Genomic DNA, 16,811 nt, shown 5'->3' on the forward strand with positions numbered 1-16,811 from the left:
GCTTCGCATATCTCTACCATTGCCTTGTTACCTGGCTTCACATATCTCTACCACTGCCTTGTTACCTGGCTTCACATATCTCTACCACTGCCTTGTTACCTGGCTTCACATATCTATACCACTGCCTTGTTACCAGGCTTCACATATCTATACCACTGCCTTGTTACCTGGCTTCACATATCTATACCACTGCCTTGATACCTGGCTTCACATATCTCTACTACTGCCTTGTTACCTGGCTTCACATATCTCTACCACTGCCTTGTTACCTGGCATCACATATCTCTAACACTGCCTTGTTACCTGGCTTCACATATCTATACTACTGCATGTTACCTGGCTTCACATATCTATACCACTGCCTTGTTACCTGTCTTCACATATCGATACCACTGCCTTGTTCCCTGGCTTCACATATCTCTACCACTGCCTTGCTCCCTGGCTTCACATATCTATACCACTGCCTTGATACCTGGCTTCACATATCTCTACTACTGCCTTGTTACCTGGCTTCACATATCTATACCACTGCCTTGTTACCTGGCTTCACATATCTCTACCACTGCCTTGATACCTGGCTTCACATATCTCTACCACTGCCTTGTTACCTGGCTTCACATATCTCTACCACTGCCTTGTTACCTGGCTTCACATATCTCTACCACTGCCTTGTTACCTGGCTTCACATATCTATACCACTGCCTTGTTACCAGGCTTCACATATCTATACCACTGCCTAGTTACCTGGCTTCACATATCTATACCACTGCCTTGTTACCTGGGTTCACATATCTCTACCACTGCCTTCTTACCTGGCTTCACATATCTCTACCACTGACTTGTTACCTGGCTTCACATATCTATACCACTGCCTTGTTACCTGGTTTCACATATCTCTACCACTGCCTTGTTACCTGGCTTCACATATCTCTACCACTGCCTTGTTACCTGGCTTCACATATCTCTACCACTGCCTTGTTACCTGGCTTCACATATCTCTACCACTGCCTTGATACCTGGCTTCACATATCTCTACCACTGCCTTGTTACCTGGCTTCACATATCTCTACCACTGCCTTGTTACCTGGCTTCACATATCTCTAACACTGCCTTGTTACCTGGCTTCACATATCTCTACCACTGCCTTGTTACCTGGCTTCACATATCTATACTACTGCATGTTACTTGGCTTCACATATCTATACCACTGCCTTGTTACCTGGCTTCACATATCGATACCACTGCCTTGTTCCCTGGCTTCACATATCTCTACCACTGCCTTGCTCCCTGGCTTCACATATCTCTACCACTGCTTTGATACCTGGCTTCACATATCTCTACTACTGCCTTGTTACCTGGCTTCACATATCTATACCACTGCCTTGTTACCTGGCTTCACATATCTCTACCACTGCCTTGTTACCTGGCTTCACATATCTATACTACTGCATGTTACCTGGCTTCACATTTCTATACCACTGCCTTGTTACCTGGCTTCACATATCTATACCACTGCCTAGTTACCTGGCTTCACATATCTATACCACTGCCTTGTTACCTGGGTTCACATATCTCTACCACTGCCTTCTTACCTGGCTTCACATATCTCTACCACTGACTTGTTACCTGGCTTCACATATCTATACCACTGCCTTGTTACCTGGTTTCACATATCTCTACCACTGCCTTGTTACCTGGCTTCGCATATCTATACCACTGCCTTGTTCCCTGGCTTCGCATATCTATACCACTGCCTTGTTCCCTGGCTTCGCATATCTATACCACTGCCTTGTTACCTGGCTTCGCATATCTATACCACTGCCTTGTTACCTGTCTTCGCATATCTCTACCACTGCCTTGTTACCTGGCTTCACATATCTCTACCACTGCCTTGTTACCTGGCTTCACATATCTATACCACTGCCTTGTTCCCTGGCTTCGCATATCTATACCACTGCCTTGTTCCCTGGCTTCGCATATCTATACCACTGCCTTGTTACCTGGCTTCGCATATCTATACCACTGCCTTGTTACCTGGCTTCGCATATCTCTACCACTGCCTTGTTACCTGGCTTCGCATATCTATACCACTGCCTTGTTCCCTGGCTTCACATATCTATACCACTGCCTTGTTGCCTGGCTTCACATATCTCTACCACTGCCTTGCTCCCTGGCTTCACATATCTCTACCACTGCTTTGTTACCTGGTTGTACATTTCTATAGCACTGCCTTGTTACCTGGCTTCACATATCTCTACCACTGCCTTGATACCTGGCTTCACATATCTCTACCACTGCCTTGTTACCTGGCTTCACATATCTCTACCACTGCCTTGTTACCTGGCTTCACATATCTCTACCACTGCCTTGATACCTGGCTTCACATATCTCTACTACTGCCTTGTTACCTGGCTTCACATATCTATACCACTGCCTTGTTACCTGGCTTCACATATCTCTACCACTGCCTTGTTACCTGGCTTCACATATCTATACCACTGCCTTGTTACCTGGCTTAACATATCTATACTACTGCATGTTACCTGGCTTCACATATCTAAACCACTTCCTTGTTACCTGGCTTCACATATCAATAGTACCAGTCAAAGGTTGCATCCCGTAACTGGCAAGGTAAAAATCTGTCGTTCTGTCCCTGAATAAGGCAGTTAACCCCACTGTTCCTAGGCCGTCATTGTAAATAAGAATTTGTTCTTTTAACTGACTTGCCCTCGTTAAATAAAAGGTTAAAATAAAAGTTTAACCTGTTAGGGCTAGGGGGCAGTATTGACACGGCTGGATAAAAAACGTACCCGATTTAATCTGGTTACTACTCCTGCCCAGTAACTATATATATATGCATATAATTATTGGCTTTGGATAGAAAACACCCTAAAGATTCTAAAACTGTTTGAATGGTGTCTGTGAGTATAACAGAACTCATACGGCAGGCCAAAACCTGAGAAGATTTCAAGCAGGAAGTGGCCTGTCTGAGAAGTAGGGTTTCATCTTGGCTCTTTTTATTGAAGACTCAGGATCTGTGCAATAACGTGACACTTCCTACGTCTTCCATAGGCTCTCAGAGCCCGGGAAAAAGCTGAACGATATCGAGGCAGGCTCCGGCTGAAACACTTTATCGCTTTTGGCAAGTGGCCACTCAGAGTACTATGGGCTTAGGCGCGTGCCCGCTTCGACCGAATGTTTTCTTTTCCTTTGTCTGTTTACCTAAACGGAGATTCCCGGTCGGAATATTATCGCTTTTTTATGAGAAAAATGGCATAAAAATTGATTTTAAACAGCGGTTGACATGCTTCGAAGTACGGTAATGGAATATTTAGAATTTATTTGTCACGAATTGCGCCATGCTCGCCACCCTTATTTACCCTTTAGGATCGTGTCTAGAACGCACGAACAAAACGCCGCTGTTTGGATATAACGATGGATTATTTTGGACCAAACCAACATTTGTTATTGAAGTAGAAGTCCTGGGAGTGCATTCTGACGAAGACAACAAAGGTAATAACATTTTTCTTATAGTAAATCTGACTTTGATGAGTGCTAAACTTGCTGGGTGTCTAAATAGCTAGCCCTGTGATGCCGGGCTATCTACTGAGAATATTGCAAAATGTGCTTTCACCGAAAAGCTATTTTAAAATCGGACATATCGAGTGCATAGAGGAGTTCTGTATCTATAATTCTTAATATAATTGTTATGCTTTTTGTGAACGTTTATCGTGAGTAATTTAGTAAATTCACCGGCAGTGTTCGGTGGGAATGCTAGTCACATGCTAGTCACATGCTAATGTAAAAAGCTGGTTTTTGATATAAATATGAACTTGATTGAACAAAACATGCATGTATTGTATAACATAATGTCCTAGGGTTGTCATCTGATGAAGATCAACAAAGGTTAGTGCTACATTTAGCTGTGGTTTGGGTTTATGTGACATTATATGCTAGCTTGAAAAATGGGTGTCTGATTATTTCTGGCTGGGTACTCTGCTGACATAATCTAATGTTTTGCTTTCGTTGTAAAGCCTTTTTGAAATCGGACAGTGTGGTTAGATTAACGAGAGTCTTATCTTTAAAATGGTGTAAAATAGTCATATTTTTGAAAAATTGAAGTAATAGCAAATCTAAGGTATTTGAATAACGCGCCACAGGATTCAACTGGCTGTTGAGTAGGTGGGACGCAAACATCCCACCTAGCCCATAGAGGTTAAATAAAAACGCAGTGAAAGGAATCCAGGAACCGAAAATGATTTAGGTGGTCGTAGCTCTCAAGACATCTCTTAACAACGTCTTAACAACAGATCGGTTGTACCGAAGACAATAAAGTTGGTTTACAGATACATATTTACTTGTCTGAGGTAAGAGCCTTGGGAATATAGGACCCTTTATAATGAATTATAGGTGCTGGTCATAGAGGAGGCTGTGACATCCATCTTTCTACAACAACTGTAACGCTCTGGCCATAGAGAGGGGTTTTTAAGTTCTCTATTTTGGTTAGGCCAGGGTGTTACATGGGTGGGAGTTCTATGTTTATTTTTCTATGTTGGTTTGTTTCTTTGGTTTCGGCCGTGTATGGCTCTCAATCAGGAACAGCTGTAGTTTGTTGTTGCTGATTGGGAGTCATACATAGGCAGCCTGTGTTTCCTTTTGGGGGTTTTGTGGGTGATTCCTTTCAGTTGTACCTGACAGGACTGTCCGCTGTCGTTTTTTTGTTGTTTATTTGTATAGCGTTCTATTTTAGGTTTATTAAAATCTTGAATATCAATACACATCCTCTGCCGCACCTTGGTCTCATTGCGACGACAGTCGTTACAACATTGTACGTGTCCATCACACCAGTTACCCAAAGCAGAGAAGAGCAATTGAGACTTGCGATTCAAGTTTCTAAATTGTTCGGTAATGTCCATCTTCTATATGTTATGAAGCTCATCTTTGTGTATAGTCAAGGTCTCAGAACCAACGACTGTTAGTCCCCTTCACCAGTTGCCTGTCTGATAGTTCACAACCAGTCTGCAAGTTCAAGGCCCGACCCAGTGAGTCCACACACTGACTTAAACATGGAGTTAAGTTCACAGTAAGTCTGTGTCCCGAATATTCCCTATATCAGAATCAGCATATCTACAGACCCTGGTGAAAAAAAATTGTCAACAATAGTGCTCTATATAGGGAATAAGGTGTAGGCCCTGGTCAATAGTAGTGCTCTATATAGGGAATAGGGTGCAGGCCCTGGTCAACAATAGTGCTCTATATAGGGAATAGGGTGTAGGTCCTGGTCAACAATAGTGCACTATATAGGGAATAGGGTGCAGGCCCTGGTCAACAGTAGTGCTCTATATAGGGAATAGGGTGCCATTTGGGACGCAAGTCTAAGACTTGATAACAGTGTCCTACACTTTTCCGTAGGTCCTGGTTGGAGACGATGATAACGTTGGGTGGGTCCCCGACCGCTGTTGCCGCTCCTCCGATGTTGGTGAAGATCACCTCGGCAATCAGGACGTGTCTGGGGTCAAGGTTGAGGACCTCACATAATCTACAGGAACAAGAAGGGGGGGTGGGGGGGAAAGAAAGAGAGAAAAAAATTTAAATTTAGATAGCACAAACAATATTGTGATTACAGCCTATATTTACAACCTATTTTGTTTTCCCTTTCGTACTTCGTACTACTTGCACATTGTTACAACGCTGTACATAATCAATAATATATTACATTTGAAATGTCGATATTCTATTAAAAACTTTTGTGAGTGTAATGTTCTTTTAACACTGCTGCTACTCGCTGTTTGTTTCTTACCTATGCATAGTCACGTCGCCCCCACCTACACGTGCAGATTACCTCAACTAACTTGTACCCCTCCACATTGACTCTGTACCGGTACCCCCTGTATATAGCCTCCACATTGACTCTGTACCGGTAACCCCTGTATATAGCCTCCACATTGACTCTGTACCGGTACCCCCTGTATATAGCCTCCACATTGACTCTGTACCGGTACCCCCTGTATATAGCCTCCACATTGACTCTGTACCGGTACCCCCTGTATATAGCCGCAACACTGACTCTGTACCGGTACCCTCTGTATATAGCCTCCACATTGACTCTGTACCGGTACCCCCTGTATATAGCCTCCACATTGACTCTGTACCGGTACCCCCTGTCTATAGCCTCCACATATACTCTGTACCGGTAGGCCCTGTATATAGCCTCCACATTGACTCTGTACCGGTACCCTCTGTATAAAGCCCCAACACTGACTCTGTACCAGTACCCCCTGTATATAGTCTCCACATTGACTCTGTACCGGTGCCCCCTGTATATAGCCTCCACATTGACTCTGTACCGGTACCCCTTGTATATAGCCCCAACACTGACTCTGTACCGGTACCCTCTGTATAAAGCCCCAACACTGACTCTGTACCAGTACCCCCTGTATATAGTCTCCACATTGACTCTGTACCGGTGCCCCCTGTATATAGCCTCCACATTGACTCTGTACCGGTACCCCCTGTATATAGCCCCAACACTGACTCTGTACCGGTACCCTCTGTATATAGCCTCCACATTGACTCTGTACCGGTACCCCCTGTATATAGCCTCCACATATACTCTGTACCGGTACCCCCTGTATATAGTCTCCACATTGACTCTGTACCGGTACCCCCTGTATAAAGCCCCAACACTGACTCTGTACCGGTACCCCCTGTATATAGTCTCCACATTGACTCTGTACCGGTACCCCCTGTATATAGCCTCCACATTGACTCTGTACTGGTACCCCCTGTATGTAGCTGTCACGTTCTGACCAGTATGAGGGTTATTTTGTTAGTGTAGGCTGGTCAGGACGTGGCAGAGGGTATTTGGTTTATTTGGTTCGGGGTGTGTGTATTATGTAGATGGTAGTTGATTTATGTATTCCGGGGTTTTTGGTCACTGCTCTGTTAGTCTATGTTCTTTCTAGTTGGTCTGTTTCTATGTTTAGATAATTGGGGTGTGGACTCTCAATTGAAGGCAGGTGTTGTCTAGTTGCCTTTGATTGAGAGTCCTATATATTAGGGTGTGTTGGTGTTTGTAATTTGTGGGAGGTTGTTTCTTGAATTGCTGTTGTTTGCCTTTAAGTCTGTATTCGTCGTCCATCGTTTTGTTTTGTTTGGTATAAGTGTTTTCATTAAAAAGTGAATTATGAGCACTCAATCCGCTGCGCCTTGGTCCATTCCTGACGACCGCCGTTACAATAGCCTCCACATTGACTCTGTACTGGTACCCCTGTGTATAGCCTCCATATTGACTCTGTACCGGTACCCCCTGTATATAGCCTCCACATTGACTCTGTACCGGTACCCCCTGTATATAGCCTCCACATTGATTCTGTACCGGTACCCCCTGTATATAGCCTCCACATTGACTCTGTACCGGTACCCCCTGTATATAGCCTCCACATTGACTCTGTAACAGTAGCCCCTGTATATAGTCTCCACATTGACTCTGTACCGGTACCCCCTGTATATAGCCTCTACATTGACTCTGTACCGGTTCCCTGTATATAGCCTCCACATTGACTCTGTACCGGCAGCCCCTGTATATAGCCTCCACATTGACTCTGTACCGGTACCCCCTGTATATATCCTCCACATTGACTCTGTACCGATACCCGCTGTATATAGCCTCCACATTGACTCTGTACCGGTACCCCCTGTATATTGACTCGGTACCGGTACCCCTCCTGTATATAGCCTCCACATTGACTCTGTACCGGTATCCCCTGAATATATCCTCCACATTGACTCTGTACCGATACCCCCTGTATATAGCCTCCACATTGACTCTGTACCGGTACCCCCTGTATATAGCCTCCACATTGACTCTGTACTGGTAACCCCTGTATATAGCCTCCACATTGACTCTGTACCGGTACCCCCTGTATATAGCCTCCACATTGACTCTGTACTGGTACCCCCCCTTGTATATAGCCTCCACATTGACTCTGTACCGGTACCCCTTGTATATAGCCTCCACATTGACTCTGTACCGGTACCCCCTGTATATAGCCTCCACACTGACTCGTACCACATAGCCTCCACATTGACTCTGTACCGGTACCCCCTGTATAAAGCCTCCACATTGACTCTGTACCGTAACACCCTGTATATAGCCTCCACATTGACTCTGTACCGGTACCCCCTGTATATAGCCCCAACACTGACTCTGTACCGGTAACCCCTGTATATAGCCTCCACATTGACTCTGTATCAAATCAATCAAATCAATCAATCAAATTTATTTTTATATAGCCCTTCGTACATCAGCTGATATCTCAAAGTGCTGTACAGAAACCCAGCCTAAAACCCCCAAACAGCAAGCAATGCATGTGAAAGAAGCACGGTGGCTAGGAAAACTCCCTAGGAAAAACTCCCTAGAAAGGCCAAAAACCTAGGAAGAAACCTAGAGAGGAACCAGGCTATGAGGGGTGGCCAGTCCTCTTCTGGCTGTGCAGGGTGGATATTATAACAGAACATGGTCAAGATGTTAAAATGTTAAAATGTTCATAAATGACCGGCATGGTGAAATAATAATAATCATAGTAGTTGTCGAGGGTGCAACAAGCACGTCCGGTGAACAGGTCAGGGTTCCATAGCCGCAGGCAGAACAGTTGAAACTGGAGCAGCAGCACGGCCAGGTGGACTGGGGACAGCAAGGAGTCATCATACCAGGTAGTCCTGAGGCATGGTCCTAGGGCTCAGGTCCTCCGAGAGAAAGACAGAAAGAGAGAATTAGAGAGAGCATATTTAAATTCACACAGGACACCGGATAAGACAAGAGAAATACTCCAGATGTAACAGACTGACCCTAGCCCCCCGACACATAAACTACTGCAGCATAAATACTGGAGGCTGAGACAGGAGGGATCGGAAGACACTGTGGCCCCATCCGATGATACCCCCGGACAGGGCCAAACAGGCAGGATATAACCCCACCCACTTTGCCAAAGCACAGCCCCCACACCACTAGAGGGATGTCTCCAACCACCAACTTACCGTCCTAAGACAAGACCGAGTATAGCCCACAACGATCTCCGCCATGGCACAACCCAAGGGGGGGCGCCAACCCAGACAGGAAGACCACGTCAGTGACTCAACCCACTCAAGTGACGCACCCCTCCCATGGACGGCATGGAAGAACACCAGTAAGCCAGTGACTCAGCCCCTGTAAAAGGGTTAGAGGCAGAGAATCCCAGTGGAAAGAGGGGAACCGGCAAGGCAGAGACAGCAAGGGCGGTTCGTTGCTCCAGCCTTTCCGTTCACCTTCACACTCCTGGGCCAGACTATAGTTAATCATAGGACCTACTGAAGAGATACGTCTTCAGTAAAGACTTAAAGGTTGAGACTGAGTCTGCGTCTCTCACATTGGTAGGCAGACCATTCCATAAAAATGGAGCTCTATAGGAGAAAGCCCTACCTCCAGCCGTTTGCTTAGAAATTCTAGGGACAATTAGGAGGCCTGCGTCTTGTGAACGTAGCGTACGTGTAGGTATGTACGGCAGGACCAAATCGGAAAGATAGGTAGGAGCAAGCCCATGTAATGCTTTGTAGGTTAGCAGTAAAACCTTGAAATCAGCCCTTGCCTTAACAGGAAGCCAGTGTAGGGAGGCTAGCACTGGAGTAATATGATCAAATTTTTTGGTTCTAGTCAGGATTCTAGCAGCCGTATTTAGCACTAACTGAAGTTTATTTAGTGCTTTATCCGGGTAGCCGGAAAGTAGAGCATTGCAGTAGTCCAGCCTAGAAGTAACAAAAGCATGGATTAATTTTTCTGCGTCATTTTTGGACAGAAAGTTTCAGATTTTTGCAATGTTACGTAGATGGAAAAAAGCTGTCCTTGAAACAGTCTTGATATGTTCTTCAAAAGAGAGATCAGGGTCCAGAGTAACGCCGAGGTCCTTCACAGTTTTATTTGAGACGACTGTACAACCATCCAGATTAATTGTCAGATTCAACAGAAGATCTCTTTGTTTCTTGGGACCTAGATCAAGCATCTCTGTTTTGTCCGAGTTTAAAAGTAGAAAGTTTGCAGCCATCCACTTCTTTATGTCTGAAACACAGGCTTCTAGCGAGGGCAATTTTGGGGCTTCACCATGTTTCATTGAAATGTACAGCTGTGTGTCGTCCGCATAGCAGTGAAATTTAACATTATGTTTTCGAATGACATCCCCAAGAGGTAAAATATATAGTGAAAACAATAGTGGTCCTAAAACGGAACCTTGAGGAACACTGAAATTTACAATTGATTTGTCAGAGGACAAACCATTCACAGAGACAAACTGATATCTTTCCGACAGATAAGATCTAAACCAGGCCAGAACTTGTCCATGTAGACTAATTTGGGTTTCCAATCTCTCCAAAAGAATGTGGTGATCGATGGTATCAAAAGCGGCACTAAGATCTAGGAGCACGAGGACAGATGCAGAGCCTCGGTCTGACGTCATTAAAAGGTCATTTACCACCTTCACAAGTGCAGTCTCAGTGCTATGATGGGGTCTAAAACCAGACTGAAGCGTTTCGTATACATTGTTTGTCTTCAGGAAGGCAGTGAGTTGCTGTGCAACAGCTTTTTCTAAAATTTTTGAGAGGAATGGAAGATTTGATATAGGCCGATAGTTTTTTATAATTTCTGGGTCAAGATTCGGCTTTTTCAAGAGAGGCTTTATTACTGCCACTTTTAGTGAGCTTGGTACACATCCGGTGGATAGAGAGCCGATTATTATGTTCAACATAGGAGGGCCAAGCACAGGAAGCAGCTCTTTCAGTAGTTTAGTTGGAATAGGGTCCAGTATGCAGCTTGAGGGTTTGGAGGCCATGATTATTTTCATCATTGTGTCAAGAGATATAGTACTAAAACACTTTAGTATCTCCCTTGATCCTAGATCCTGGCAGAGTTGTGTAGACTCAGGACAATGGAGCTTTGGAGGAATACCCAGATTTAAAGAGGAGTCTGTAATTTGCTTTCTAATGATCATGATCTTTTCCTCAAAGAAGTTCATAAATTTATTACTGCTGAAGTGAAAGCCATCCTCCATTTGCGAAGGCTGCTTTTTAGTTAGCTTTGCGACAGTATTAAAAAGAAATTTCGGATTGTTCTTATTTTCCTCAATTAAGTTGGAAAAATAGGATGATCGAGCAGCAGTTGTGGGCTCTTCGATACTGCACGGTACTGTCTTTCCAAGCTAGTCGGAAGACTTCCAGTTTGGTGTGGCGCCATTTCCGTTCCAATTTTCTGGAAGCTTGCTTCAGAGCTCGTGTATTTTCTGTATACCAGGGAGCTAGTTTCTTATGACAGATGTTTTTAGTTTTTAGGGGTGCAACTGCATCTAGGGTATTGCGCAAGGTTAAATTGAGTTCCTCGGTTAGGTGGTTAACTGATTTTTGTCCTCTGACGTCCTTGGGTAGGCAGAGGCAGTCTGGAAGGGCATCAAGGAATCTTTGGGTTGTCTGAGAATTTATAGCACGACTTTTAATGCTCCTTGGTTGGGGTCTGAGCAGATTATTTGTTGCAATTGCAAACGTAATAAAATGGTGGTCCGATAGTCCAGGATTATGAGGAAAAACATTAAGATCCACAACATTTATTCCATGGGACAAAGCTAGGTCCAGAGTATGACTGTGGCAGTGAGTAGGTCCAGAGACATGTTGGACAAAACCCACTGAGTCGATGATGGCTCCGAAAGCCTTTTGGAGTGGGTCTGTGGACTTTTCCATGTGAATGTTAAAGTCACCAAAAATTTGAATATTATCTGCTATGACTACAAGATCCGATAGGAATTCAGGGAACTCAGTGAGGAACACTGCATATGGCCCAGGAGGCCTGTAAACAGTAGCTATAAAAAGTGAGTGAGTAGGCTGCATAGATTTCATGACTAGAAGCTCAAAAGACGAAAACGTCATTGTTTTTGTTTTTGTAAATTGAAATTTGCTATCGTAAATGTTAGCAACACCTCCGCCTTTGCCGGATGCACGGGGGGTATGGTCACTAGTGTAACCAGGGGGTGAGGCCTCATTTAACACAGTAAATTCATCAGGCTTAAGCCATGTTTCAGTCAGGCCAATCACATCAAGATTATTATCAGTGATTAGTTCATTGACTATAACTGCCTTGGAAGTGAGGGATCTAACATTAAGTAACCTAATTTTGAGATGTGAGGTATCACAATCTCTTTCAATAATGGCAGGAATGGAGGAGGTCTTTATACTAGTGAGATTGCTAAAGCGAACACCGCCATTTTTAATTTTGCCCAACCTAGATCGAGGCACAGACACGGTCTCAATGGGGAAAGCTGAGCTGACTACGCTGACTGTGCTAGTGGCAGACTCCAATAAGCTGGCAGGCTGGCTAACAGCCTGCTGCCTGGCCTGCACCCTATTTCATTGTGGAGCTAGAGGAGTTAGAGCCCTGTCTATGTTCGTAGATAAGATGAGAGCACCCCTCCAGCTAGGATGGAGTCCGTCACTCCTCAACAGGCCAGGCTTGGTCTTGTTTGTGGGTGAGTCCCAGAAAGAGGGCCAATTATCTACAAATTCTATCTTTTGGGAGGGGCAGAAAACAGTTTTCAACCAGCGATTGAGTTGTGAGACTCTGCTGTAGAGCTCATCACTCCCCCTAACTGGGAGGGGGCCAGAGACAATTAATCGATGCCGACACATCTTTCTAGCTGATTTACACGCTGAAGCTATGTTGCGCTTGGTGACCTCTGACTGTTTCATCCTAACATCGTTGGTGCCGACGTGGATAACAATATCTCTATACTCTCTACACTCACCAGTTTTAGCTTTAGCCAGCACCGTCTTTAGATTACCCTTAACGTCGGTAGCCCTGTCCCCTGGTAAACAGTGTATGATCGCTGGATGATTAGTTTTAAGTCTAATACTGCGGGTAATGGAGTCGCCAATGACTAGGGTTTTCAATTTGTCAAAGCTAATGGTGGGAGCCGTCGGCGTCTCAGACCCCACAACGGGAGGAGTAGAGACCAGAGAATTCTCGGCCTCCGACTCCGACTCGGGGAGAACCGGTTGAACCGGTTGAAAGTTTCTGTCGGCTAAATAAGCGACACCGGTTGAGCATTCCTACAGCATTTCCCTCCAGAAGCCATGAGAAAGTTGTCCGGATGCGGGGACCGTGCGAGGGGGTTTATACTATCGTTACTATCTGTACTTACTGGTGGCACAGACGCTGTTTCATCCTTTCCTACACTGAAATTACCCTTGCCTAACGATTGCGTCTTAAGCTGGGCTTGCAGCACAGCTATCCTTGCCGTAAGGCGATCGTTCTCCTGTATATTATAAGTACAACGACTGCAATTAGAAGGCATCATGTTAATGTTACTTAGCTTCGGCTGTTTGAAGTCCTGACGAACCATGTCCAGATAAAACCTCCGGGGTGAAAAAGTTGAATGAAAAAAGTTGAGTGAGGGAAAAAGTAAAAATATACGGTAATGAAAAAGTAAAAAACCGTCAGGTAGCAAAGTAAGATCGGCAACAAAACGCACAGCAGCGTAAACAAGTCTGCAAGTTGTGGTCTGTACCGCTACCCCCTGTATATAACCTCCACACTGACTCTCTACCGGTACCAACCCTGTATATAGCCTCCACATTGACTCTGTACCGGTACCCCCTGTATATAGTCTCCACATTGACTCTGTACCAGTACCCCCTGTATATAGCCTCCACATTGACTCTGTACCGGTACCCCCCGTATATAGCCTCCACATTGACTCTGTACCGGTACCCCCTGTATATAGCCTCCACATTGACTCTGTACCGGTACCCCCTGTATATAGCCTCCAAATTGACTCTGTACCACTACCCCCTGTATATAGCCTCCACACTGACTCTCTACCGGTAACCCCTGTATATAGTCTCCACACTGACTCTGTACGAGTACCCCCTGTATATAGCCTCCACATTGACTCTGTACCGGTACCCCCAGTATATAGTCTCCACATTGACTCTGTACCAGTACCCCCTGTATATAGCCTCCACATTGACTCTGTACCGGTACCCCCCGTATATAGCCTCCACATTGACTCTGTACCGGTACCCCCTGTATATAGCCTCCACATTGACTCTGTACCGGTACCCCCTGTATATAGCCTCCACATTGACTCTGTACTGGTACACCCTGTATATAGCCTCCACATTGACTCTGTACCGGTACCCCTGTATATAGCCTCCACATTGACTCTGTACCGGTACCCCCTGTATATAGCCCCCACATTGACTCTGTACCGGTACCCCCTGTATATAGCCTCCACATTGACTCTGTACCGGTACCCCCTGTACATAGCCCCCACACTGACTCTGTACCGGTACCCCCTGTATATAGCCTCCACATTGACTCTGTACCGTAACAACCCCCTGTATATAGCCTCCACACTGACTCTCTACCGGTACCCCCTGTATATAGCCCCCACACTGACTCTGTACCGGTACCCCCTGTATATAGCCTCCACATTGACTCTGTACCGCTACCCCCTGTATATAGTCTCCACACTGACTCTGTACCGGTACCCCCTGTATACAGCCTCCACATTGACTCTGTACCGGTACCCCCTGTATATAGCCTCCACATTGACTCTGTACCGGTAACCCCTGTATATAGCCTCCACATTGACTCTGTACCGGTACCGCCCTGTATATAGCCTCCACATTGACTCTGTACCGGTACACCCTGTATATAGCCTCCACATTGACTCTGTACCGGTACCCCCTGTATATAGCCTCCACATTGACTCTGTACCGGTACCCCTGTATATAGCCTCCACATTGACTCTGTACCGGTACCCCCTGTATATAGCCTCCACATTGACTCTGTACCACTACCCCCTGTATATAGCCTCCACATTGACTCTGTACCGGTACCCCCCGTATATAGCCTCCACATTGACTCTGTACCGGTACCCCCTGTATATAGCCTCCACATTGACTCTGTACCGGTACCCCCTGTATATAGCCCCAACACTGACTCTGTACCGGTACCCCCTGTATATAGCCTCCACATTGACTCTGTACCACTACCCCCTGTATATAGCCTCCACACTGACTCTCTACCGGTACCCCCTGTATATAGCCTCCACATTGACTCTGTACCGGTACCCACTGTATATAGCCTCCACATTGACTCTGTACCGGTAACCCCTGTATATAGTCTCCACATATACTCTGTACGAGTACCCCCTGTATATAGCCTCCACATTGACTCTGTACCGGTACCCCCCGTATATAGCCTCCACATTGACTCTGTACCGGTACCCCCTATATATAGCCTCCACATTGACTCTGTACCGGTACGCCCTATATATAGCCTCCACATTGACTCTGTACCGTAACACCCTGTATATAGCCTCCACATTGACTCTGTACCGGTACCCCCTGTATATAGCCCCAACACTGACTCTGTACAGGTACCCCCTGTATATAGCCTCCACATTGACACTGTACCGCTACCCCCTGTATATAGCCTCCACACTGACTCTCTACCAGTACCCCCTGTATATAACCTCCACATTGACTCTGTACCGGTAACCCCTGTATATAGCCTCCACATTGACTCTGTACCGGTAACCCCTGTATATAGTCTCCACATTGACTCTGTACGAGTACCCCCTGTATATAGTCTCCACATTGACTCTGTACGAGTACCCCCTGTATATAGCCTCCACATTGACTCTGTACCGGTACCCCCCGTATATAGCCTCCACATTGACTCTGTACCGGTACCCCCTATATATAGCCTCCACATTGACTCTGTACCGGTACGCCCTGTATATAGCCTCCACATTGACTCTGTACCGGTACCCCCTGTATATAGCCCCAACACTGACTCTGTACAGGTACCCCCTGTATATAGCCTCCACATTGACTCTGTACCGCTACCCCCTGTATATAGCCTCCACACTGACTCTCTACCGGTACCCCCTGTATATACCCTCCACATTGACTCTGTACCGGTACCCCCCGTATATAGCCTCCACATTGACTCTGTACCGGTACCCCCTGTATATAGCCTCCACATTGACTCTGTACAGGTACCCCCTGTATATAGCCTCCACATTGACTCTGTACCGGTACCCCCTGTATATAGTCTCCACATTGACTCTGTACCAGTACCCCCTGTATATAGCCTCCACATTGACTCTGTACCGGTACCCCCTGTATATAGCCTCCACATTGACTCTGTACCGGTACCCCCTGTATATAGCCTCCACATTGACTCTGTACCGGTACCCCCTGTATATAGCCTCCACATTGACTCTGTACCGGTACCCCCTGTATATAGCCTCCACACTGACTCGGTCCCGGACCCCCTGTACATAGCCTCCACATTGACTCTGTACCGTTACCCCGTGTATAAAGCCTCCACATTGACTCTGTACCGTAACACCCTGTATATAGCCTCCACATTGACTCTGTACCGGTACCCCCTGTATATAGCCTCCACATTGACTCTGTACCGGTACCCCCTGTATATAGTCTCCACATTGACTCTGTACCGTAACACCCTGTATATAGCCTCCACATTGACTCTGTACCGGTACCCCCTGTATATAGCCCCAAAACTGACTCTGTACCGGTACCCCCTGTATATATCCTCCACACTGACTCTCTACCGGTACCCCCTGTATATAGCCTCCACATTGACTCTGTACCGGTACCCCCTGTATATAGCCTCCACATTGACTCTGTACCGGTACCCCCTGTATATAGCCTCCACATTGACTCTGTACCGGTACCCCCAGTATATAGTCTCCACCTTGACT

The 16,811-nt window shown here is 45.9% G+C and overlaps 1 protein-coding gene across 1 annotated transcript in view; it reads right to left on the reverse strand.

Moving 5' to 3' along the window:
• Positions 1–16,811, reverse strand: part of oca2 (oculocutaneous albinism II) — a 321,027-nt gene that overhangs the window by 201,456 nt on the left and 102,760 nt on the right. Inside the window, exon 14 of the mRNA XM_045687206.1 lies at positions 5,401–5,539. Coding sequence (XP_045543162.1) covers positions 5,401–5,539 — 139 coding nt within the window. The remainder of the gene's footprint in view (positions 1–5,400; positions 5,540–16,811) is intronic.

This window comes from Salmo salar, chromosome ssa10 (genome assembly GCF_905237065.1).
Source record: "Salmo salar chromosome ssa10, Ssal_v3.1, whole genome shotgun sequence".
Taxonomy (NCBI): Eukaryota; Metazoa; Chordata; class Actinopteri; order Salmoniformes; family Salmonidae; genus Salmo; species Salmo salar.